A 27,901-nucleotide genomic window follows, 5' to 3' on the forward strand; every position below is an offset into this window, starting at 1 on the left:
CCACTTGTAGTTTTTCTTTTGTTATGTATCCTCACATATTAATCATTTAGTGAAAATAGCAAGGATGTTTTATTTAGAAAGAAAAATTTATTCAAGGCAGATTCTGAAAGTCAAAAACGACATTTTGGCACAACACATTTGAATAACATTGGTACTCAGATTATTAAAACACAGTATTGGTTTAGGCAAACCTAAGCCAGAGGGAAATTATAGAATATTCATTAAGTACATACAATTAAATTAAATATTACCATCTTACCTGCCATAAAATTTAGACCATAATAAGCAGAAGTTTGATTGCATTATCAAGTACAAAGATAAATGAAGCTGTACTTCTTAATTAATATGTGATTGCAACATAAAATACTCTTGAAGCTCACAATACTATTCCAATTATGAAAATAGCACTCAACCATTCCATTGGGGAAGATTAATTAAGCATTGTGAAGTATAGAGGACTTCTACTTAAAGTTTAATTATGAACTATTGATTTGATGGCTATCTGGTAAATTACTAAGAAAAAATTGCAGGTATATAGGAGGCTTGCATACAAAAATCTCAAACGCTGCAGTGTATTTAGTGTGTATTTGGGGGAGTGGGGGTGATAAAAATAAGATTCAAAGGAATATATGAAAATTTTAAAAAATATTTCATATACGGTACAGAATACGGGACAAATGAAGTTTACTTTAGAAATCCTCAATCAGAGCCTGTGGCTCTGTGCAGAGAGATTAAACAAATGGATTATAAATAATTGCTCAAGATGGTATTTTTTAAAAAGTTTTCCAGAAATTGGAGTGGTAGGTCAAGAGCCATGAACATTTTTCCTAACATAGATAAATAGATGACCACATGTATATGTTTAAGAATATGCTTAACTTTCAAAAGGAAATTAATAAATAATGATAAATAATTCTAATTCATATATGAATTTGTAACTTTCAAAAAATTATTTATTTTAATGAGAAAGATATAGGAAGAAAGAGATCTAGAGAGAGAGAAAGAGATCAGAGAACTGCTCAATTCTGTCTATAGTGGTGCTGGGGATTGAACATGAGACCTGTCTATAGTGGTGCTGGGGATTGAACATGAGACCTGTCTATAGTGGTGCTGGGGATTGAACATGAGACCTGTCTATAGTGGTACTGGGGATTGAACATGAGACCTCGGGTTCTCATGCCATGGAAAGCCTCTTTTCATACCTTTATGCTGTCTCCTCAAGTCCATAAAATCTGTAACTTATATTGTTACTGAGGAATAGATGCTGTAAAGTTTTTTTAAATTATGAACTTGTAGTAGTTATTAAGTATTCAACCATGAATAGAATTTAAGTTCAAATCTTTGTAGCCATTCACATCTTTAGAAACTGCCAATTACATTACAGTTCCCACAGTGACAATTTTATTAAGAAAAGGTAAGGATGTGCTAATTTATATAGTTAAATGCATATAAGAAAAATAAAACCACACTAAAATTTTTTAAAGTAACTAAAACTAAGGTCTTAATGATATTAGTGAATTCGTTTATTTATTCATTCATCAAATGCAGTGACATTCTACCACTGAGGTAGGTAAAAAGTCTGCTAAGAGGGTTCAAAAACTCATAAATAACCCAGTTTTAGAAGATGGGAAAGCATAAATGATTGAGTGGAGATAATAGCAAGTAAAGAAACAGTGTCCTACCCCACATCGATGAACAACTTTGACAAGGAAACCCAAAACACTGAATGGAGAAAAGAGAATAAATTCAATAAATTGTGCTTGGAAAATCACGCTGAAATATGAGATGGTCTGTTGAAGTAAGGCCAAGTATGTGGGGGTAGCAGAGTGGAAACTGGGACAGCAATGCTCAAAGGTATGCAAGAATTTAATTTGATGGTGGTTTTAGTGCACAGACATCTACATGAAGGATAATTGTACTCATATGAGAATAAGTAGCTTGCAAATAATCATTTCCTTAATAAAGCAATAAAAAGGTGTCTCTAAAGAGGAATATTTCAGTAATAGAAAGAACTAGTTAAGTTGATATTAACTATTCAAATATAAAGATTAATCATTTATTCTTCATTAACTGGATTACTATTACTTTTGAATGAAATGTCTATTCTTGAAAAATCCTCAATATCACACACACACAGACAAACAAAAAAGAAGAGAGCCTATATGCTGGTTTCCATTTATGATTAGCAGCAAAAGAGATATATTCCTCTTTTATGAAAAGAGACAGTTACCCTAGCTAACTCTGCTGTCTTTTTTTTATTGATTTTTTTGTTATTGTTAAGTTTACATTTACCAAAAAAGGAGCATAGAACCAGAATGACAATACTGAAAATTCTGTTCAATCAGATTCAAATTTATGAAGTATCATTACAGAGATGAACATGATGATTTTACATTCAACTTAGAATTAAATTGAAAGTAGGGCACCAAAGTAAAAACCCTGTGGTGAGAGGTAGACATGTGGCTTCCTGGGCTGCTGGGGGGTGGGGGTGGGGGTGGGGGTGGGTGGGTGGGATGAGCACCTGAGCCAACATTAGGTTTTTCTCGAAGTTTTTAAAACACAGACTGAGTCTTTTTAATATATAGGCTATGTATTTGATATGCGGACTCTCTCAAAAGCCTAGATCAAGTAGATCAGAAGCAACCAATGGCACAGCTATATACAAGATACTGGGTACTATACAGCAAACCCTAACAAAAGGACTTTTCAAAGTTAACCCAATTACCAAATAATGTGGTGGTAGCATTAACTATGCATTATCTTTTTGAACCCTAAGACAGCAGGAACCTCACATCTCCACTAGAGAGCCTATATTTCCCCTAGTCCTGGAACCTTAGGATAGGGCCCACTTTCCCGCATGCCTTTCCCAATCCATATCAAACAATATTGCATCAGCCGATCACAACCTAATCAACGCAACGATTGCCACCTCAACATGCTTCAGCTCAGACTGTGTCCAGAGACTTCACTTGTGAAACGACAACCCTTCAGCTTCATTACTCGGGTGAGACCTTTACTTTCATAGTATTCTCTAATTCCATCCCAGGTGGTTCACTTTCTAACAAAGTCCCAAAACCTAGATACAGACCGGGTTCTATGAGAGAGAGCATATGTTCACACGTATCCATAAACTAGTGTAAAATATATACCTGAAAGCAGAAGTACACTAGAGTTTGCAGTGAGTACCCTCCTAACACTGCCTCTCCACTATTCCAATCTTTGGGTCCATGATTGCTCAAGAATTTGTTTGGCTTTGTATGTTAACTCTCTTTTCAGCCACCAGGTTCCAGATGCCATCAGGATGCTGGCCAAGTTTCCCTGGACTGAAGACCCCACCAATGTGTCCCGGAGCTCTGCTTCCCCAGAGACCCACCCTACTAGGGAAAGAAATTGGCAGACTGGGAGTATGGACTGACCAGTCAACATCCATGTTTAGCAGGGAAGCAACTACAGAAGCCAGACCTTCCACCTTCTGCAACCCACAATGACCCCTGGGTCCATGCTCCCAGAGGAATAGAGAATGGGAAAGCTATCAGGGGAGGGGATGGGATATGGAGATTGGGTGGTGGGCATTGTGTGGAGTTGTACCCCTCCTACAACTATGGTTTTGTTAATTTATCCTTTCTTAAATAAAAGATAAATTAAAAAAAAGAATTAAATTAGTAGTTCTGAACTTTTAGTGTATGTGTAATGTTTGCATTTATTATAAAAGATAATAGTATATGCTGTTATCGTAGCTAGACAAAAATAGAAATTTCTTACTCATTCTACTGATAGCAGCACCTGAGCCAACATTAAGTTTTTCTCACTGAAAAGATCTTAAATTCTTTCCTTGGAAACAAAGTAGTTTCTTTCTTTCTTTCTTTTAAAAAAAAATTATTTATTTATTATTTATTTATTTTCCCTTTTTGTTGCCCTTTTTAAAATTTCTTTATTGAGGGGTTAATGTTTTACACTCAACAGTAAATACAATAGTTTGTACATGCATAACATTTCTCAGTTTTCCATATAACAATACAACCCCCACTAGGTCCTCTGTCATCCTTTTTGGACCTGTACTCTCCCACCCCCCCAACCCCAGTCTTCTACTTTGGTGCAATATATCAACTTCAGTTCAGGTGGAAACAAAGTAGTTTCTTAGAGGAATTTATTCACTCTTATTTGATGTTTAACGAAAAAGACAGTAGGATAATTTATTAGTTTAGTGTCTTTTTTAAATTATCTAAATTTTACTTTTAACTGCTATAATGAAAAAAAAAACATGAGTTGAGAAAAAAATGAATTCACATTTCTCTGAATCAACCCTTTGTTGGAATAAAAGATACTTTTGATTATGTGAAGTCACAAATGTGATATTCAAGATGTATGTAAGTTAAGCTGGCTATATTTTACTGCCTTCAAAAATTAAAATGTTCCAACTATGACACCATCTCCCCAGACAATAACCTGGGTTCACCTGTGTTTTAGACATCAGGCTCAGGCAAAACTAGTAAAGTAAGTTTTGGGCCCCTGGTGGTATACCTAAAATAGACCTACAAGTTTTTTCCAAAATGGAGACTTCAAATCTTAATCTACAATATTCTTACCTTTAGGTTCCTGATTAGTCATCAATTTGTTCTGCTTAATATCTTAACTCCTTTTCAGTCACCAGGTTCCAGATGCTGCCATGATGCCAACCGGACTTCCCTGAGCAGATGACCCCACCAATGTGTCCTAGAGCCCCACCTCCCCAGATGGCGGCCCCACTAGGGAAAGAGAGACAGGCTGGGACTATGGATCGATCTGCCAATGGCCATGTTGAGTGGAGAAGCAATTACAAAAGCCAGATCTCCCACCTTTTGCACTGCACAGTGACACACTGGGGAGGGTGACAACATTGCACCATTATTCAGAAAGAAAGCAAATAACATCACAGAGAACTCAAATCTGTAACTTTGAATTCTTTAACTTGGGTTTCTAACTAAATTGGGTAAGAAGCTTGAATAAATGTATCAAACATAATATTTTTCATTCAGTTCTTTATAGAACTCCTTAATGCTCCTTTAACTTTTTTTCAGTTACCAAGTGAAGAAAGTAAAATGACTCCTCAGTATTAAAAATCAGAAATTTCAATTATACTCAGCAAGAAAAAATATGTGTAACGAGATGGAGATCCTCTCAGATTTTCTGAATTATTGTAATAGCTTCTTTTCAACTGCAACACTCTAAGCTTTTATATCAGGAATTTACCTATGCTGAGAAAAAGTTTTTGCTCTCACCATTCAGGTCAATTTAATGTACAGTGCACATTATTGAAATAGATTGAACACACACATATTTGAGATATTGAAAGCCCTTGAGAGAGCTTTTACCTGAAATAACTTCTATTGTCTCAGAAATGAGGTTACTTTTAGGTATAATTCCAGAGTTTCCAGTTGATATCCCTACTATATAGCGAGAATAATGGAAATGACAATGAAAAGAGAGAGTAAGAATGTGGACAGTGAAGTTCACTTTGTATGACAATCCTAATTACATACCCAAATTTGAAAGTAGACTAACAAAAACTTAATGACACAAATGTACTATATAGGATATGAAACCCTAACTTTTATAGATTTTGAAGTGGCTCAGCAATGATATTCCATCTAGTCTGTCTTTGTGATTTTGAGGTCTGGAAAAAAATCAATTACTGAGTTTCTGCTGAGAATAATAGCTATGTATTTGTGGTGAAACAAATCATTTGTTCGTCTAACTGATGCAAAATTGATCTAGAGAATAATAGAACCTAGCAGCAGAACCCTGCATAGAGAGACAAATTGTGAATATAGAGAATCAAGTTTTAATTCCAAATACGATATCAGACACTAGTCTTCAATCCCTAAAACAAAATGATGTGAATTAAATTAACTAAAATATAGTACAATGATCAGTACAATGTTTTTTAAAAGTAAATTGTGAAAAAAAAGTAAGTTGTGATAAAGGCTACACTACATTGTTCTGTTAGTAACTATAGAAAGTATAGTAACTATAGAAAATATTAAGAAACGTCCATTAGAAAGCCTCCAAGGACAAAATATTGTTGATAATCACTTTTTTTTTAAAGATAGAGACAGAGAGGCAGTGTGAGATAGAGAGAGAGAGTGAAATATGCCATATCACCAAAACTTCCTTCAGTGCAGTGGGAGCCAGATTCAAACCTGCATCCTACACAGGGCCTGCCAGCACACTATTCAAATAAGCTCTTTGACCAGTTCAACAATGACATCTGAAGTACCAGTCTGTCCCAATAATAAGATCCAAAGATGAATGGGATATAGTTATCATTGCAGTATGTCTTCAGATTTTCTAGATTAAGTGAGCCCAGTCTCCAGAAAAGTTGTATTGTCATAAAAGATAAGATTACAATATTTTAAAATATTTGTTTTGGAAAGAGAATTACAATAGATATTTCTGGTGTCCTGAATCCTACTCCTCAGTTAAAACTGGTACTATGAGTAGTGCAGGGAACTTGCTAACAATTTGAATTCCCAAGCCACTTGATCCTTTAACTTCCAGATAAACAAGGCAAGATTTACTTAATTGGGCTTGAAATATATGGCAAATCACTACAACTGCTGATTTAATTACTGTCAGCTGTAATCTAAAAGAAATGGCATTTCTAAAGTTTAATCGCTTCCCAAGCAATCAAATATGTTAGATGGCTGTTGCCATAGGAATAAATGTATATCATCTTTCACTCTTTTTTAGTATAAGAGAACTGGTTAGCTTTGTATGGTTTCAATTTCCAGGACTGGTGAAATAGTTCACTTGGGTAGTGTGCTGTTTCACCACGCAAGGTGCATGGCCCAGGTTCTGTCCCGGTCCCCACTGCATTGAAAGAAGCTTCAGTGCTGTGGTACTACTACACTATGTTTACCAAAACCAAAAAACAAACAAAAACACTCTATTTCCAGAGATCCATTTCCATAGGCCCAGAAGAGGCTCTCAGCAACAAGTTTATCCATGACAATTAATATATTTTCTTATATGTTATCCATAAGATAGTTTATTATCATTTTAAATATCTAAGTAACAAAGAATATTTTAAAGTAATTTTTTAAAGACTTGTTTTTATTTCAACTTCAGCGAAACTTTTACAACTGTTCAAATAGAATCTTCTCAAAAGTTAGATTTGTTTCTGGAAAACTGGGAATAAGAAAAAAATTATCAGGGGCTGGGTAGTGGCATACCTGGTTAAGTGTACATTCTACTATGCACAAGAACCCAGGTTCAAGCCCCCAGTCCCCATGTGCAGGGGGGACATTTCATGAGTGCTAAAGCAGAACTGCAGGTGTCTCTCTGTTTCTCTCTCTTTAGCTACCCTTCCCCCTCAATTTCTCTCTGTGTTGTAAAATAAAAATAATTAAAGTTTTAAAAAAGAGCAAAGCTGCAGCTGTTTCTTTTTAAAAAAATTTTTTTTAATTTATTTTCCTTTTTGTTACCCTTGTTTTTTATTTTTGTTGTAGTTATTATTGTTGTTGTTATTGATGTAGTTGTTGTTAGATAGGACAGAGAGAAATGAAGGGGGGGGCAGAGAGGGGAAGAGAAAGACACCTGCAGATCAGCTTCACAACCTGTGAAGCTCGAACCAGGTTCCTTATGCTGGTCCTTGCACATTGTGCCACCTGCGCTTAAACCGCTGTGCTGCAGCCTGACTCCCATCTGTTTCTTTTAAAAAATTATCTAAATAGTATATAAACACATTCTAGAACTCTTTATGGAGTATCACTATAGCTTCTTTGGGAGACTCTTCAGCTATAATCACATTTAAGAGAATCATTTGCATAAGAAATGATCACTAGAAATGACAGATCATGAAATTGCTCTGTGGCGATGATGTCAGTGTTGAGAAAAATTTAATATGTTTAAGATGCAAGTGACTCTATTTCCTTAGTTACATTAGCAGTTGAAAGGACAAAAACAAATTAAATTTTCTTCACATTTCAATAGAAAAGAGATTTTTTTTATCTTCTAGAAATATAATTTCAGTTGCATAAATGAATCCTACTATAAAGTATCATTAAATGCTCTAAGTAATCTAAACACATTTACTAGGATTATATATTTTTGATATTTTACTTTGTTCTTGTTAATGGACGTTTGACATGAAGATTGCAAAAGTATAATCTGGAACTCACAGGTAAAGGATAAATTGTAACTCTAAGGTATACATATGAAAATAAACCCGAGTTGAAGAATCCTGTTCAAGCATGGAAGGGAAAAATAGTGTAGTCAGGCATCTACTGAACTAACAGAGGTGACTTCAAAGTCAAGATTCTCATTGCCTGTGGAGCCTATTAAGAAGACAGATACTAGCAATTTGAAGAACAATGTGTGTTTACTTAAGGAAATGCATCCAGCCATCCCTTTAAGGCAGTTTCCAATCCAGTAAATGTGTGTGGGGGGAATCATATAAACAATATATTAACATTTTTCAAACACCCTTAGGCCTAAAGCATTGCAAAAAATATATGTGAGACACTTATAAGAAGTTTAAGGAAATAGATATGGATTGTACTATATTTTAAATACCAACGAAGTTCTAGAAATACAGTACCAATGACAGAATACCATGAAGACCTGGAGTCAGTATTAACACACATATACTATAACCCTAAAATCTAAAGATGTCAGAATGAGAGTGCAATTCGTTAAATAACACCCCCAAATTAAACAGTATAAGAAGAAAAATTAAACAAAAGATGCTGCCAAATAATTGAGCTATTTTAGACTAAGGAGGGTAAAGAAAGACTCACAATGAATTGCTAACTCACTTTCTTAGTTTCTGGAAACCTTTCACTCTGTTTCAGCAAATACAACACAGCAGGCAAATACATTTACATACGAATATTTCACATAGATATATATGTCTATATATACCTTCATCAAATGTTTTTGTTTATTTAAAAATCACAGAATTAAGCTCTTGTTCAAACAATATATCTTATCTTTTCAAGTAAATTTCTTAGTTTCCTTAGGAGGCATAAACTTATTATTCTTTCACCCAGCTACTACACACAATTTAATTTAACTTTATGCATCAAATTTTATAGAGATTAGATATCAAAGTTACAAATAAATTGTATATTCTGGCTGGGGAGATAGGATAATGGTTATGCAAATAACTTTGAAATTCTAATGAAAATTTAGTGTCATAGCACTAGATTAGTGCTCTTACACATGTGGTTATTGCTTTGTTGCATAGATTACATTAATGATATGCAATTACATTGTGAATTACATTAATGATACTTTACAAGCTGCTTGAAACAATACTTGACATAGAAATATTTACCAGTTAAAAAAAAAGAAACATTTACTAGTTTTATATTATCTAATTTTACGTGATTTTGTCATTAGAACTTATTTTTATTCAAATAGAAAATGGAACAAAATTATGTAAAATTAGAATTGAAAAATTTATTTTATTTATTTTAAACTTCTTTATTTTTTATATTTATTTCCCCTTTTGGTGTCCTTGTTTTTTTATTGTTGTTGCAGTTATTATTGTTATAGATGTCATCCTTGTTGGATAGGACAGAGAGAAATGGAGAGAGGAAGGGAAGACAGAGAGGAGGAAAGAAAGATAGACACCTGCAGACCTGCTTCACCGCCTGTGAAGCGACTCCCCTGCAGGTGGGGAGCAGGTGCTTGAACCGGGATTCTTAAGCCAGTCCTTGTGCTCTGTGCTACGTGTGCTCAACCTGCTGCACTACCGCCCGACTCCCTAGAGTTCAAAAATTTATAATAAGCATGGTGTTAGGTAGTTAATTCCTAGAAAATATTGATAATTTTCTTAAAAAATATTCATTCGATAGAACAGAGAGAAATTGAGGGGATGAAGGGACAGGGAGATAGAGAGGGAAAGAGAAATAGAAATACCTGCAAATCTACTTTACCACTTGTGAAGCATTCCCCCTGCTGATGGGGAGCAGAGGTTCAAACCTGAGTCCTCAAGTGGGTCCCTGTACATAGTACTTAACTGAGTACAGTACTACCTGAAAATAAAACGTTCAAAATCTAGTTGGATGTGTGAATTGGAGGGAAATGTTGTTTAATTAATTGACAAACACAATACACTTTATTTTTCCTTCCTTTCTCCCTCCCATCCTTCTTTCCTTTTTTCCTTTAATGTGAGTGTTGAGAGAGAGAAATAGAGAAAGAGATTTAGAAGAAGAACATATCAGAGCACTACTAGGTCACATGAGATATCTATGATCTAACTGGTACTTCACATACACAAGGTATACAATGTACCCTGGAGTGGGCTCCCATATTTTAGATGCTCTATTTTCTTAATGGAACGTTTAACCTTACATATTCTAAAGAACAACAATGACTATATTGCTTAGTTTGATTATATTCTTTTAGTCCTAGTGGTTTTCTTCAGCTTAACTATTAAGACTATGCTAACTTGTGTTGTTATGATGGCTTTCAATTTACCTGTCTCCCACCTAATCGTTTTTATTAAATTATTTTATTTGGTTTTGCCTCCAGGGTTGTCGCTGGGGCTCAATGCCTGTATTACAAATCCACTGCTCCTGGAGGCCATTTCCCCCCATTTTTGATGCCCTTGTTGTTATTATTACAAATTGGATACGACAGAGAGAAATTGAGAGAGAAGGGAAAGACAGAGAGAGGGAGAGAAAAAGAGACACCTGCACACCTGCTTCACCACTAGTGAAGCTTTCCCCCTGCAGGTGGGGACTAGGGACTTGAACCTGGATCCTTGTGTACTATGAAGCGAGCACTTAACCAGGTGTGCCACCACTTGGTCCCCTTTTATTTTGTTTTGTTCTCAAATAAAGAATTGGTATTTCTTTATTTTTCTTTATTTTTTATGTACTATTGGATAGAGGCAGAAATTGAGAAAAGGGGGGAGGTAGAGGAGGGAGAGAGACAGAGAGGCACCTGCAGCCCTGCTTCACCACATGTGAAGTTTTTATTTTGTTTTCTAACTTCTGTGGAACTACTGTTTAACCACATGAAGCTATCATTTTGACTTTAACCACATGAAATTACTATCTTGATTTAAAATGATAGTTTAGTACTGGGGAGATAGCATAATGGTTATGTAAAAGACTTTCATGCCTGAGGCTCTGAGGTCCCAGGTTCAATCCCCAGCGTCACCATATGCCAGACCTGAGCAGTACTCTAATCTGTCTGTCTGTCAGTCTGTCTGTCTGTCTGTCTGTCTGTCTATCTGTCTATCTATCTATCTATCATCTTTCTCTCTGTATCTCTCTCATTAAAATAAAATGAATAAAACATAAAAAATAGTAAAATCTGTATGAAGATTAGATCTTAATTTTGTTCTACTGTCCTTCAAAATTTATTAACAGTCATCTGAAAATCGTGTGTTCTGCTCTAATATTAATTTTATTTTGCTAAGTGCCTAGCTTCTTCACAATAATGAATTGTTTAATTTAGCTTCAATTACAACATTCTGTGAAAATGTAATATAGTTCTTTAGACCACATTTATCTGGACAATTTGAGGTAAAGCCTATGCCATGATTTTAATATATGTTTAGATATAAATGCTACACAGTCTTAGAAGAGTTAAAATAATAATCACTGTGAATAGTATTCTGAAAGTAAAGAAATAATGCAAGTAGTGTAGAGGAATTATAGGCTCAAGTCTGTAAAACCCTATGATAAATGGTACCAGCAGGCCAGTATGTTTTTTTTTTTTCAAATAAAGTAAGTTTATATCAGGGCTGTCATCCATCAGTTGATTGGTCTTTATACATCTCTGTTCCTAAATTTACAACCGTGGTCTCATCAGGCATATTCAGTTAGATCATCCTGATTCTACCCATTAAGACTTGATCCCCCAGGGGAAAACAAATGAGGTTAGAGATGCTAAATTCACACAAGTTATAGAAAACATATTAAGAACTTTGCAGAAACAAAATCTGGGGAAGTCGTATATATGGCAGACAAGAATTCCTAATGATTATTAGCAATAGAGAAAGCAAGGACTGGACTTAATAAATTACTCCCCAGAGCTTTAGATATCAGGTGTCAAGTCATTTTTAGTGACAACTTAAGAAATGGGAAGTTCAGCATGACTCTTCAATGTGTTATGTTATAAATAATATAATATTAACTAAAATAGTATAGATTTATAAATAATAAAAATATAATAATATTATTTATAAATAATTTCAGATTTATAAATAATAACAGCATTTCAGATATGAAATAATAACAGCAAGAGGAGTCCATGGTTAAATCTGTCTTCACAATTATGTATAGAATATCAATATCAATATAAATCCGTTTTGACTAAATAATTTTCATCTTTGCTATTTATAATAAAAATTTAAAAACCTAGTTATAATAAAGATATGTATAAGATAGGATTTATTAATAAAATTTAAGTGGCAGATAAAAGACAATTTTTACTTGAGCAAGTGCAGAACATCAAACACACTATTGATCTTGACTTTTAAAGCATCAATTCTGTGTCGATTAAGGCTGATAACTCAGACTTTTTCCTGTCAGTGTTTTAAGGAGCCTTAAAACAACTCCATCAGCTAAAATTAATTTTTTTCTTATAGGACTTTTGTCTTCTGCCAGAGCTTCACTAGAGCTTTATACCTGTGCAATTCCACCACTTCTGACAGATTCTTTTTTCCCATTTAGAGATGAGAGACAGGATGAGGAGACACCATATCACCTCTTCACTGTTCATGAAGCTTCCTCTTTGCATGGTGCTCCCAATGTGGTGGCACTGATCTTGAAACTGGGTCTTCGTGTATGATAAAGTATGCACTCTGCCAGGTACGTTACCTCTAGGTCCCCCATTTTTTTCTCATAAGAAAGTATTTTAGGGAGTTAGGTGGTAGCACAATGTGTTAAGCACATGTGGTCCAAAACGTAAGGACTGGCGTAAGGATCCCAGTTCGAGCCCCCGATTCCCCACCTGCAGGGGAGTCACTTCACAGGTGGTTAAGCAGGTCTTCAGGTGTCTATCTTTTTATCCCCCCTGTCTTCCCTTCTTCTCTCCACTTCTCTCTGTCCTACCCAACAACAACATCAATAACAACAACAAGAATAACCACAACAATAAAACAAGGGCAACAAAAGGGAATAAATAAATATTAAAAAAGGAAAGTATTTTAAAGAGAGACATATATCACGATACACAAATATTTATATGAATAAAAATAAAGAAAATATTCTTATTCAAATAATATCTTTCTGACATCTGGATGACCACATTAGGCCTCTTCTAATTATTGATTGGCTTCTTTGTCTAGCATGAAAGCATATGATATTAAAGCATCATACTTATAATTGTCATGTGACACCTATACCTGAAGGTGCAGACAAAGACTACCCATCAACAGGAAGTTGCATGGAAAAAGGCTCAGAAGTAAGAGTATATAATGAACTGGGATGGCAAGGGCTATAACGTAGATTGTATCTAGAAGGAAGCAAGTAGAGAGAAATGGTGATGTAAATGTCTATGCTATAAATTCATATTAGTACTTCTTGTTCAAATTACCAACAATTGAGAATATAATACTTCTTTTGAACTATGATGGTTATTGGTGGGGTAGCACAGAACTTTGGCAAAAATGAGAGTGGCTGTTCCTGCCTTTTTTTTGTGTGTGTGTGTGGCCCATTAGCCTCTATGACAGTTTTCCATCCTTTCACTTTAAGTTTGTGTTTGTCTTGTTGGGCCAGGTGGGATTCTTGCACGCAGCATATGGTTAGGTTCTGTTTTCTGATCCATCCTCCCACTTTGTGCCTTTTAATGGGTGCGTTTAAGTCATTGACATTTATTGATATTATGGACTTAATGTATTGTAGTGCCATTATTCAATAATTTTTATTTTCTCTGATATATGGCAAGTAGTATGGTGATGTTCTTATTTACAAGAAGTCTTTTAGTGGCTCTTTCAGGACAGCCTTGGTGATAGCTGCCTCCTTTAACTGTTGCCAGTCTGAGAAGGTCTTAATCCCTCCATCTAGTGTGAATGAAAGTCTAGCATGAGTCTAGAGCATACAAACTCAGAGTCACAGTCAAGGAAATGAGAAACCATCAGATGTCTTTGGAGGCAGAATGACGTAGTAAGCCTTTATTCTGGAATAACTGAGGGATAGAGATGGAACATATTTTAGACAGTATCTTTACAGAATTTTCAAATGTTTTAGAAGAAATCTTCATCCATGTAAATAACAGATATTGGACAACCTTACTGGTAGACAACTACAGCTAGTTTTAAGATTCCTGAAGTGATTTCAACAAGTATTTTCATAATAAGATGAATAAAATGGTTAGGATCACTCTAACATATCATTTACCAAAAAAAGTGACTTCCTTTACTCATTGAAATGAAATGATAATGTTAAGATACATAAAATTATATACTATTAGCTGTGCTTTCTGACACACGAAATGAACAGAGAACACAATGATTTTAAAAGTTATGTCCAATTATTGTTCATAATATATCACTATTAACTGAATTAAAAAGAATTAAAGTACACATTGAAACAAACAAACAATATATATATATATATATATTCACTATTTTTGGGACCATGTGTAAGCCTGATAGAGCTTAGGGAGAACCACCCCCATCCTTGGATGGAGGTCTGAGAAGATAACCTCTTGGTAAGTCTCTCTCAACCGAGGTGAGCATAAGGGGGGAAACTCAGACTTGGTTCTTTCCTTCTTGACTCTTAGGCCCACAGAAACCCCAGTACTTCCCTCCATTAACCACAGGCCACATGGCCGCAGATTCACTTATTCAAAGTCACCTTCTGATCATAGAAAAACACACCTTATCACACATTTCATCACACACCTCAGACCCCAGACAAGAGAAATTCCAAACTATGTGGCCTTTTGATATCCATCTTCTCTCTGTCTCACCCTACGGGTTTAACCCCTATGCTTCTCTCAAATACCTTTGGATAATTAAGTTGCTTGTGTCATGGAGAATAACTGTCTTGTATCTCATCAATTCCTGTCATACCAGCCCCCTTCCTTAGGGGCATGCCAACCGTTAAGAAACCTGTAATTTCCCTAACAACAGATGAGTGGCTGAGAAAGCTGTGGTATATATACACAATGGAATACTATGCAGCTATCAAGAACAATGAACCCACCTTCTCTGACCCATCTTGGACAGAGCTAGAAGGAATTATGTTAAGTGAACTAAGTCAGAAAGATAAAGATGAGTATGGGATGATCCCACTCATCAACAGAAGCTGACTAAGAAGATCTGAAAGGGAAACTAAAAGCAGAACCTGATCAAATTGTAAGTAGGGCACCAAAGTAAAAACCCAGTCTTCCTGGGCCAGTGGGGGGTGGGAGTGGGCGGGAGGGATGGGTCACAGCCCTTTGGTGGTGGGAATGGTGTTTATGTACACTCCTAGCAAAATGTAGACATATAAATCAGTAGTTAATTAATATGAGAGGGGGAAATCAATTGTATGTCTCAAAGTTTCTCAAAACACAAACTAAATCTTTTTAATATATAGGCTGTGTATTTGATATGCGAACTCTCTCAAAAGCCTAGACCAAGTAGATTAGAAGCATCCAATAGCACAGCTATATACAAGATACTGGGTACTGTACAGCAAACCATAACAAAGGGACTTTTCAAAGTTAACCCAATTAACAAACAAAGTGATGATAATATTAACTATCGATTGTCTTTTTGAACCCTAAGACAGCAGGAACCTCACATCTTTACTATAGAGCCCCTACTTCCCCCAGTCCTGGAACCCTTGGATAGGGCCCACTTTCCCGTATGCATCTCCCAATCCAAACCAAATAATATTGCATCCGCCGATCACAACCTAACCAAAGCAACGATTACCACCTCAACATGCTTCACCTCAGACTGTATCCAGAGACTTCACGTGTGGAATGACAACCCTTCAACTTCATTACTTGGGTGAGACCTTTCCTTTTATAGTACACTCTAATTTCATTTCAGGTAGTTCACTTTCTAACAAAGTCCCATAATCTAGATATACACCAGTTTCTGTGAGAGAGAGCTTATGTGCACACGTATCCATAAACTACTGCAAAATATATACCTAAAAGCAGAAGTACACTAGAGTTTGCAGTGAGTACCTCCCTAACACTTCCTCTCCACTATTCCAAGCTTGGGATCCATGATTGCTCAACAAATTGTTTGGCCTCATATGTTAACTCTCTTTTCAATCACCAGGTTCCAGATGCCACCAGGATGCTGGCTAGGCTTCCCTGGATTAAAGACCCCACCAATGTGTCCTGGAGCTCAGCTTCCCCAGAGACACACCTTGCTAGGGAAAGAGAGAGGCAGACTGGGATTATGGATCGACCAGTCAACGCCCATGTTCAGCGGGGAAGCAATTACAGAAGCCAGACCTTCTACCTTCTGCAACCCTCAATGACCCTGGGTCCATGCTCCCAGAGGGATAGAGAATGGGAAAGCTATCATGGGAGGGGGTGGGTTATGGGGACTGGGTGGTGGGAATTGTGTGGAGTTGTACCCCTTCTACCTTATGTTTTTGTTCACTAATCCGTTCTTAAATAAAAAATTAAAAAAAAAAAGAAACCTGTAATTTCTAACATATTTCAACAATAATTCCCTTCATTGCTTTTCTATTTAACTCATGTCCACTTAGCTAATAAACGGATTCTAGGCACGCTAAGAGTCCCCTAGTGTCTTTTACTTCGTGTCACCCCTGTCGTGAGTGAGAAAGAACCAGCCCATTACCTTTCCCCTGGAGACCACCGCAAACCACAGAGACCCCGAAACACTATTTTCTTTGCTGTGGTATGTATACAGTTGCATTTTCGAGATTCTCAGATATGAGTGGAGTCTTTGATATTTCTTCCCTAATTCTGCATTATTTTTTAAATATTTTATTTATTTACATATTTTGGGTAGAAATTGGGAAAAGTGGCAGAGAGATAGATAGATAGATAGATAGATAGATAGATAGATAGATAGATAGATAGATATACCTGCAGTGTTGTTTCATTGCTTATGAAACTTTCCATCTGCAGGAAGGGACTGGAGGCTTGAACCTAGGAGATTGTGCATGTGTGCTGAACCAGGCTTGCCACCCTCTAGCCTCCCAATTCTATATTTAAAAGCATTTATTTTTAATAATTTATCCATCTTTCTTTTTTTGTCATCACTAGAATTTCACAATTCCTAGTCTACTTTTTCTAGTGGAGACAGAGACAGAGAGATGAGGGAATAAGGAATAGGTACTACAACAAAAAAGCATCTTCTAGTATGGCAGGAGCTAAGGTTAAAACTTGAGCCACGTGGTTGACAAAGCAGCCACACTATCCAGGTGAGCTCATTTACCAGTTCCATTTGTCCTTTTGTGTATTTTGTATATTTGATAGGACGGTACAAATCGATAGGAAAGGGGAGGATAGCTAGGGAGAGAGAAAGAGAGATACCTGCAGTAATGCTTCAACACTCATGAAGCTTCCTCCCTACAGGTGGAGACCATCGGCTAGAACTCATGTCCTTGCTCTAGCTGTTGTTCCACTGCTCACCCCCCATTTGTCTGTTTAAAACACACAAAATGTGGTTTTTTTTCATTTTCATCTATAATTTCAATGAAGAAATTTATATGTGTATTTTCTTTTATAAATGAATTTTTTAAAATTTAAACTGATGGTAAGTTTTAATCAATAGATTAATGTGATGTGCATGAAAAAATAAATATTAAGGCTTTAAGGAAAATATTTATATTAGTGACAATTTCCTCCAGAACCTAGCTTATATAAACAGGCTTATATTTATTAAAGTTCCTTAAATTATGTTCTACCTGTTTGGTTCTGGAGAAAAAAATAAAAGCAATGCCAGGAATATGCAAACATTTAAAAATTTTTTATATTTATTTATTTTCCCTTTTGTTGCTCTTGTTGTTTTTTATTGTTGTATTTATTATACTTGTCATTGTTGTTAGATAAGGCAGAGAGAATGGAGGGAGGAGGGGCAGACAGAGAGAGAGAGAGAAAGATAGACACCTGCAGACCTGCTTCACCACTTGTGAAGCGATTCCCCTGCAGGTGGGGAGCTGGGGGCTCGAACCGAGATCCTGATGCTGGTTCTTGTGCTTCGTGCCACATGTGCTTAACCCACTGCATTATACCCGACTCCCTATGAAAACATTTTTTGATGCCACTCAACAAATTCAGTGTCTAACTGAAAATCAGTTTGTAGCTAAATGCAAGCAAGAACTCCCATATGAATGTGCAGTGAACGTATTTGATTTTCTAAAACATTTGTCCCATCAAGCAAAGGTAAGGGTTATTTTCTACTCACTTTATATAAAGAATTATAAATAATTAATCTATACTTTATTGATAAATGGATTTTAGTTACCCATAGGTTTTCAAAGTATTAATGTGATTTACATTTTAAAATATCTTATACAATTGATTTTGCTCCCCTTTCTCTCTCTTGAACTCCTAGTATGGCCATTTAACACCTTAGGTTTCTATCATTCTTCACACATCATCTAAAAGAAAGTTGTGGTCGACTAGGAATACCAAAGGAGAACACCTGGGACAGAAACAAGACAGGACTAGAAGGAATTCAGGAATCCACCAAATCACCGGTGAGTGCAAACACTCGTGGCTCATGGACAGAGAGGATCCTAGGGAGAGATTAAGTGGCTGGTAGCAGACTGGCAGTTTCCCAGTTGAGACAACATCTCCAGTCTGTTTCGCCAATAAGAAGACAGCTGAAGGGAGGAGAGGACTCCCCCAAGACTCACCAAATGCAACTGTGAGCCTCCATTACTACTGTCCTCAGAATCTGGAGCAGTGGTGTGTGTGTGTGTGTGTGTGTGTGTGTGTGTGTATGTGTGTGTGTGTGTGTGTTGACACCAGAGGGCAGAGAACTAATGAGGAAACTAAGGAGAAGATCTATACCTTGGTGGGGCTGTGAGAGGCTTTTTGAATAACCACTAGATTATCTCTGCCCCACCCAGCTGTATCTCTTGGTCAGGGGTCAGTGGTTAAGTAAAGAAGCTTACTTATAGTTTAAAAGCCCTCAGGCACCCATAGTCTACAGGAAAGAAAGAGAAGAAAAGAGGCTTTTATGCCACTGTGCTCAAACTCAGGGATTAAAATAATATTGAAACAACTGTCAGTTTCCACACTGTGAACCCTTTATCTTATTTAGACTCAAGTCAGTCCAGGCAAGAGTGATCATTAATTTGAAAAGTACTGAGAGAGGGACCTCATAACATACTATATAAAATGGTTAAACCAACAAGAAGAAATATTGGAGAAATGAACCAGGACAAGAGTCCAGCTAAAACCCCCCGAATGGTTGAAGTACAAAGTAATGAGGTCAACATCCAAATACTAGTGAAAAAAATAATCACAGGAGTGAGTAAAGAGTTTGAAAGAATTGTCATCCTAAATGCAGAAACAACAAATGAGACTCTGGAAGAAAATACTAATTAACTCAAGGTTATTAGAGAACTGAAAGTTGAAATAGCTGAGCTAAGAACACAACTAGCTGAACAAGCTGAAAAATATGAGAACAGGGTTACAAAACAGATAATGCCAGAAAGCATTAGAGGGGAGAGAGAATAGAATAAATGAGGCTGAAGACAGAATTAGCAAGATTTAGGATGAATTAGAGACAACTAAAAAAGAAGTGAGGGATTAAAAAAGAGATTAAGAGATACTGAAAACAACAACAGAGACCTATGGAATGACCTCAGAAGAAACAATATTTGCATTATTAGCTTACCAGAGGAAGAAAGAGGGAGGGGATGAAAGCATTCTTCAGGACATAATAGCTGAAAACTTCTCTAGTCTAGAAAAAATAAAAGATATAAAGGTTTAAGAAGCCCAGAGGGTCCCAAACAGAATTAACCCAGATTTGAAGACACTAAGACACATCATATTTAGAATGGAAAGGAATAAGGATAAAGGATCCTGAAGGCTGCAAGAGAAAAACAAAGAGTCACCTATAGAGGAAAACCCATAAGATTAGCAGCAGACTTATCCACATACACTACAGGCCAGATGAGAATGACAAGATATCTATCGAGTGCTCAATGAGAATGGCTTTCAACCAAGAATACTATATCCTGCTATACTGTCATTCAGACTAGATGGAGGCATAAAAACCTCAGACAAGCAACAGTTGAAAGAATCAACTATCACCAAGCCTGCCCTGAAAGAAGTTCTGAAAGGTCGCCTATAAACAGTCAGACCACCATAAATATACCATATATCAAAACACTGCAAAAATCTATAAGAATGGCATTAAAATATGTTCAATCTTTGATATCAATAAATGTCATTGGCTAGAATTCACCTATTAAAAGGCACAGAGTAGGAAGACGAATCAGAAAACACAACCCAACAATATGCTGTCTACAGGGAATCCACCTTATTCAACAAGACAAACACAGACTCAAAGTGAAAGGATGGAAAACTATCATATAAGCCAATGGCCCACAGAAAAGGGTGGATTAGCTATTTTTATATGTGACATGATAGACTTTAAACTAAATAAAATTTAAAAAGGTAGGGATGGACATTACTTAATGCTCAGAGGATAAGTCAATCAAGAGGACTTAACAATTATTAACATCTATGCACCCAATGAGAAGCCACCTAAATACATCAAACATCTACTGAAAGAGTTACAGCAATATACTAAAAGCTACACAATCATAGTAGGGGACTACAACACTTCACTTTTTCAACTTGACAGGTCATCTAGGGATAAAATCAATAAAAACATGAGGAAGCTAAATGAGACAGATAAACTAAAACTATTGGACATTTTCAGAGTCATTCATCCCAAGAAACTGGAATACACATTTTACTCAAGTCCACATGGGTCATTCTCAAGGATAGACCATATGTTAGTCCACAAAGACAGCATCAGCAAATTCAAGAGCATTGAGATCATTCCATGCATCTTCTTAGACCACATCGGAATTAAACTAACACTTAACAATTAACAATGATTAGTAATAGTCTCAAAATGTGGAAGGTCAATGGTACACTACTTAACAACTACTGGGTAAAAGAGGAAATAAAGGAAGAAATCAAAATGTTTCAAGAGTTCAATGAAAATGAAGACACAAGCTATCAAAATATTTGGGACACAGCTAAGGCAGTAATGAGAGGGAAGTTCATAGCCATATAAGCACACATTAGGAAACAAGAAAAAGCACAAATAAACAGCCTGATTGCACATCTTAAAGACCTAGAAGAAGAAGAAGAAGAACAAAGAAACCCTAAAGCAACCAGAAGGACAGAAATAACTAAAGTTAGGAAAGAAATAAATAACATTGAAAATAAGAACACCATACAAAAGATCAATGAAAGTAAATGTTGTTTCTTCAAAACAGTAAACAAAATTGAAAAACTTTTAGCCAGACTCACAAAACAAAAAAGGGAGAAGACCCAATAAATCAGATTGTAAGTGAAAGAGGATATATCATAACAGACACTGCAGAAATTCAACATATCATGGATACTTCTATGAACAACTATATTCTACCAAGCTAAAGAACCTGGAAAAATGGATGGTTTTCTAGATACCTACAAACTTCCAAAATTAAGAAAAGAGGAAGTAGATAACATGAACAGGCCCATCACAGCTAATGAAATTGAAACAGTTATCAAAAAATTTTACAAAAATAAAAGTCCTGGACCAGATTGTTTTACAAATGAATTCTACAAAGCCTTCAAAGAAAAACTAATACCTCTGCTTTTAAAAGTCTTCCAGAAGGTTGAAGACACTGGAATACTACCTTCCAACTTCTATGAAGCCAACATCACTTTGATACCAAAAGCAAACAGGGGCACAACCAAAAAAGAAAACTACAGACCAATATCTCTGATGATCTTGGATGCTAAAATATTGAACAAAATTCTAGCCATTTGGATACAGCAGTATATTAAAAAGATTGATCATCACGACCAAGTGGGGTTCATTCCATTGCAAGATTGGTTTAATATACGTAAATCAATCAATGTGATCCACCACATCAATAAAAGCAAGACCAAAAACCACATGATCATATCAATAGATGCAGAGAAAGCCTTTGACAAAATACAACATCCCTTTATGATAAAAAAATGGGAATAGATGGAAAATTCCTGAATATAGTGGAGTCTGTATATAGCAAAGCTACAGCCAGCATCATACTCAATGGTGAAAAACTGGAAGCATTTCCACTCAGATCAGGTACTAGATAGGGCTGCCCACTATCACCATTATTATTCAACACAGAGTTGGAAGTTCTTGCCATAGCAATCAGGCAGGAGCAAGGAATTAAAGGCATACAGATTGGAAGAGAAGAAGTCAAACTCTCCCTATTTGCAGATGACATGATAGTATACACAGAAAAAACCTAAGAAATCCAGCAAGAAGCTTTTAGAAATCATTGGGCAATATAGTAAGGTGTCAGGCTACAAAATTAGCATTAAAAAATCAGTGGCATTCCTCTATGCAACCACTAAGTTAGAAGAACATGAAATCCAGAAATCAATTCCTTTTACTATAGTAACAAAAACAATAAAATATCTAGAAATAAGCCTAACCAATGAAGTGAAAGACTTGTATACTGGAAATTATGAGTCACTACTTAAGGAAATTGAAAAAGACACAAAGAAGTGGAAAGATATTCCATGTTCATGCTTTGGAAGAATTAACATAATAAAAATTAGTATACTACACAGAGCCATCTACAAATTTAATGCTATCCCCATCAAAATCCCAAACACATTTTTTAGGAAAATAGAAAAAATGCTACACATGTTTATCTGAAACCAGAGAGGACCTCAAACTGCCAAAAAAAAAAAAAATTTGTAAGAAAGAACAGAACTGGAGGCACCACACTCCCAGATCTCAAATTGTGTTATAGGGCCTTTGTCATCAAAACTGCTTGGTACTGGAACATGAATAGGCACACTGACCAGTGGAATAGAATTGAGAGCCCAGAAGTCAGCCCCACATCTATGGACATCTAATCTTTGACAAAAGTGCCCAGGCTAGTAAATGGGGAATGCAGAGTCTCTTCAACAAATGGTGTTGGAAAAAATGGGTTGAAATGTGCAAAAGAATGAAACTGAGCCACTATATTTCACCAAATACAAAAGTAAATTCCAAATGGATCAAGGACTTGAATGTTAGACCACAAACTATCAAATACTTAGAGGAAAACATTGGCAGAACTCTCTTCCACATAAATTTTGAAGACATCTTCAGTGAAACAAATCAAATTACAAAGAAGACTATGGCAAGCATAAACCTATGGGACTGCATCAAATTAAAAAGCTTCTGCATAGCAAAAGAAACCACTACCCAAACCAAGAGACCCCTCACAGAATGGGAGAAGATCTTTACATGCCATACATCAGACAAGAGGCTAATAACCAAAATATATAAAGAGTTTGCCAATCTCAACAACAAGAAAACAAATAACCCCATCCAAAAATGGGGGGAGGACATGGACAGAATATTCAGCAAAGAAGAGATCCAAAAGGCCGAGAAACACATGAAAAAATGCTCCAAGTCTCTGATTGTCAGAGAAATGCAAATAAAGACAACAATGAGATACTACTTCACCCCTGTGAGAATATCATACATCAGAAAAGGTAACAGCAGCAAATGCTGGAGAGGTTGTGGAGTCAAAGGAACCCTCTTGCACTGCTGGTGGGAATGTAAATTGGTCCAACATCTGTGGAGAAGTCTGGAGAACTCTCAGAAGGTTAGAAATGGATCTACCCTATGATCCTGAAATTCCTCTCCTGGGGATATATCCTAAGGAACTCAACACATCCATCCAAAAACATCTCTGTACACCTATGTTCTTAGCAGCACAATTTTTAATAGCCAAAACCTGGAAGCAACCCAGTTATTCAACAACTGATTAGTGGCTGAGCAATTTGTGGTATATATACACAATGGAATACTATTCAACTATTAAAAATGGTGACTTTACCATTTTCAGCCAATTTTGGATGGACATTGAAAAATTCATGTTAAGTGAAATAAGTCACAAACAGAAGGATGAATATGGGATGATCTCACTCTCAGGCAGAAGTTGAAAAACAAGATCAGAAGAGAAAACACAAGTAGAACCTGAGCTAGAATTAACATTAGTGTATTGCATCAAAGTAAAAGACTCTGGGGTGGGTAGTGGGGAGAATACAGATCCAAAAAGGATGAGAGTGCCTAGTGGAGGTTGTATTGTAACATAGAAAACTGGGAAATGTTTTGCATGTACAAACTATTGTATTTACGTTGAATGTAAAACATTAATTCACCAATAAAGAAAAAAATAAATAAATTAAAGAAATTTGCATTCACAATATTAAACTAACTATTTGAAGTATGATAAAATAGAAGCATTTTTTTTGTGTTTCATTGCTACAGAATGTCACAAAAACTCTTTTTTTTCCACACCAAGATTGTGTTAAGGTGCAATATTGCCTTACTAATCAATAGGTTACAACTGCCTCTAGTCTACTTTATATCTTTATTGTAATAAAATAAAATAAATTATTGAAGACACACTAGATTTTGGTGATGGGGTAATTCAGTTTTTTTTTAACCCACTAGATAAAAAACAAATGTGTTACATTTTACTTTTGCAAATATTATTGCTGCAAGATAAGGATTCTATTTTCTTTTATTGCTAGGCTCGCTATATGCTTCAGTTATATCATTTCTTGCCAATATTTTTCATGATTAAAGTAGAAACAGTCACTGCAATACGATAGAGACAACTGATACAATTAAACAAAAGTAATACATTAGATTCTTTTAAAGCAAACCATTCACCATAACCTACTGTGTCCATGCCTATATAATTATACATTTTGTGACTTGTCTCATGTAATTCACAATTTCTTCCTGCTGCTTAATCACAGACTTCAGCAAATACATTCTGGAGGGAGCTATTCAGGGCATTTTCCCTGTGATTCTTTTATTTGCCATGTGCATTAAGATGATTACCCATATGGAAAAAGAAAACAGTGGATGTATAAAAGATATAGGAGTAAAGGTGCAAGATGGTTTTCAAGTACATGCATAATTTTGATTTGTTTTTGTAGGAGGGAATCACAAGGAAATTAATCAGCAACCTATTACTAGACTTTGCAGCAATCATTTTATAAGAAAGAAGTTAAGAGTTGTCATGTTATTTCTCAACCATAAGAGCAAAATAGCATCAGAAGGCAATCAGACATATAAAATTAAATAGGCAGTCAGCCCTCAGAGCTTTCTGTGGTACATAAAACTTCTGTGAACAAGAAAATGTTAGTGTTCAGGTGATAGATTAAAATGAACCAAGAACAAAATTATCACGCTAAAAAACAATCACATTAATATCATATCTTGAACTTTTAATAGAGTATTGCTGACTCTATTATCAACATAACTGATAACATCTAGAGGCATCATGAACAATAATGATAAAGTACAAACTTTACCCACAGAATACATTGTAGTTATATGTCTAAGATGGTGAATACAGTCAGTGATAGGACACACAGGGGAATATATGGCAATATTTACTTTAGACAATAGACATAGTAAAATGAGAAAGAGTTAGAGTTACAAGAGGGATGTGATTGGAAGGCTTTTTATGACAAGCATATTGCTTTACTATAAAAAAATTGCTTTACTATAAAAAATATAAACCATTTTATTATAAGGCTCTTTGATTTTTAGCTAGATGCTAATGGCTTTCAGTTCCATTATCATCTTTGTTCTGGACTTTAGGCCAGGGTAATTTGCTGCCTCTTTTAAGAAAGAATCATTTCCTCTAGATATTTGGATATGAATCCTTTTAACTCTTTTTGTTATAAATTATCCTACAGGTATGCATGGAACCAAGAAGTTTGCAAATAAATATCTTGTTAAATGTTCAACTTGTCATTCACAATGAACTCTCTTTACTCCAATCTGAAACAATTTATTTCCCTTAAGAGTTGTAATTTAAATTGGATGAATAAACAGAAGTTTTACACTAGCTTCCCAGCTTTTCAAGCCTTGCAATAGAGTTCTAGAAAAGAAAATACATCACACCTGGAAGAAAGAGGGAGAGCGAGAGGGAGAGAGAGAGAGAGAGAGGAGTAGGGAGAAGGAGAAGCAGAAGGAGAGAGAGAGAGAGAGAACACTATTCAGTGATCATGATCATGCCTGAATGAACGATGCTGAGCTGGACTGAAATTGCATTTGATCTGTTTCTCCGTTGATTTTGTCAACCTTTCCAAGGGTTTCCATAGTAACAAGTGAATTATTCCCTCTGCCCCAACATTGCTCAAGTATGTAGCCAGGGTAAATATAAAGGTTAAGACACACACAAAAAAGCTACAATATCTTTTTCACTCTTAAACTATATCCAAAAAAGTCATGCTTAGTCTTTTAAGAAATCAAGTACATTTCTCCCAACACAGTCACATGAAAAAGTTGGGTCAGAATGTACTTACATCTCTGGTGTCTGCGTTTGCTCTTATACATGGTCATCTTGAAAAAAATCCGACTTTCTAAGAAGTAATTGGTTTCACCACGGAGACAAAGAGACGGGTTGTGCTCCTGCTTTGCAGCAAGACTGTTGCTCACTGACAGAAGGTAACCAGCAATCACACAGTGAAAACCAGGGTAATACCATTCTCATAAAATTACAGGGGAGATGCTCCAGCCTGTAACTACTCTATCTAATGCAAATCTTCTGAGAAAATTGTATTTCTCTCACCTATCCCCCAACAGTTACCAGTTTAGTTCTCTAATAAAATCTGTATTGTTAAAGTGCTGTTTGAAGCAGTACTGAATTAAGAATAAATTCACATATTTAGCAAGAATATAGTAAAACTAAAAATCTAAATATGAAATATGAAAGCCCTTGTTGAATCTACTGAAATTACTAACTATTCTTTGAACTCCTAGGTTGTTTCGGCCACTCTAGAATATTTTAGATCTACATTTGATTTGGAAACTCTGCTAAATTCCTTCTTCCTCTGCACTCCCAGATGCATTTGCATGTTCAATTATTTAAGCAATTATCACTGTTAGTTGTTGGTATTTACCCAGACAGTCTCAAACAAAGTAGGAATTGTATGCTTGTACCTAGTACCCCCAAGTCCTAGGCAAATGAGTCTCAGGCTCAGTGAGTGCCTACTCTATGCTAGGCACTCTTGACTGTTCCTAAAGGAAGCCTTCCATGAAGATTTCTCTTAACTTCACCAGCTGCCACCAGAATTTATCTCTTGGTTCTCTGTCTTCATAGCATTTAGGTATATCCTTGTCTGAGCATGTTTCACAATGAACCTCAACTCATCAGAATCAAAGCTTTGTTTTCATACATTTATTCCATCTTCTCTGAGATCAATGTCTGGCACCCAGCAGAAAATCAGGGGTACCATTTTGCAAAATACTCCAAAAGAGCCTCTGAAGATTCTTTTTTTTTCTGCCTATTTTGTGTGTTCTGAAATGGCATTTTATACTTAAAATACAAGAGCTGCACACTAGTGAGTAATTGCTATGTAGTATGCTTTCCTGATTATGTAGTTTTATTTTCCAGCCAATGAGCATAAGCAGATATTTTTAACTGCCAGAAGTGCTCAATTTTAAGAATGGACTAATGCCATCAGATAGACTATACAGAATTTTTTTTTAATACAAGGGCTATTTCAGTTTCAAAAGTACATTGATCCTTATATAATTATTATATACAACAATTACTAATGTCAAGAATAGCATTTCAACAAGTTCTCATTAATGTTCCTATACAATTTTCTTGACTTTAAAATTAAAAAATGGAGTGTTTCTGGAAGCTTTTTTTGTCAAAGACTACCAAGGTTAAGAAAGAAAAAAATACAGGTGGATATACTCAAAGACCTTAAC

The 27,901-nt window shown here is 35.7% G+C and overlaps 1 protein-coding gene across 8 annotated transcripts in view; it reads right to left on the reverse strand.

Annotated features, from left to right (window-relative positions):
- RALYL (RALY RNA binding protein like) overlaps positions 1-27,901 on the reverse strand; it is a 729,450-nt gene that overhangs the window by 189,043 nt on the left and 512,506 nt on the right. Inside the window, exon 1 of one of the 8 annotated variants that reach the window (XM_060199470.1) lies at positions 26,488-26,602. The exons of the other annotated variants lie outside the window; for them this stretch is intronic. Within the exon in view, the coding sequence (XP_060055453.1) occupies positions 26,488-26,524 (37 nt within the window). The 5' untranslated portion in view covers positions 26,525-26,602. Of the gene's footprint in view, positions 1-26,487; positions 26,603-27,901 lie in introns of those variants that run through there. 8 annotated transcript variants of the gene reach the window in all.

Source organism: Erinaceus europaeus, chromosome 1 (assembly GCF_950295315.1).
Source record: "Erinaceus europaeus chromosome 1, mEriEur2.1, whole genome shotgun sequence".
Classification (NCBI taxonomy): domain Eukaryota; kingdom Metazoa; phylum Chordata; class Mammalia; order Eulipotyphla; family Erinaceidae; genus Erinaceus; species Erinaceus europaeus.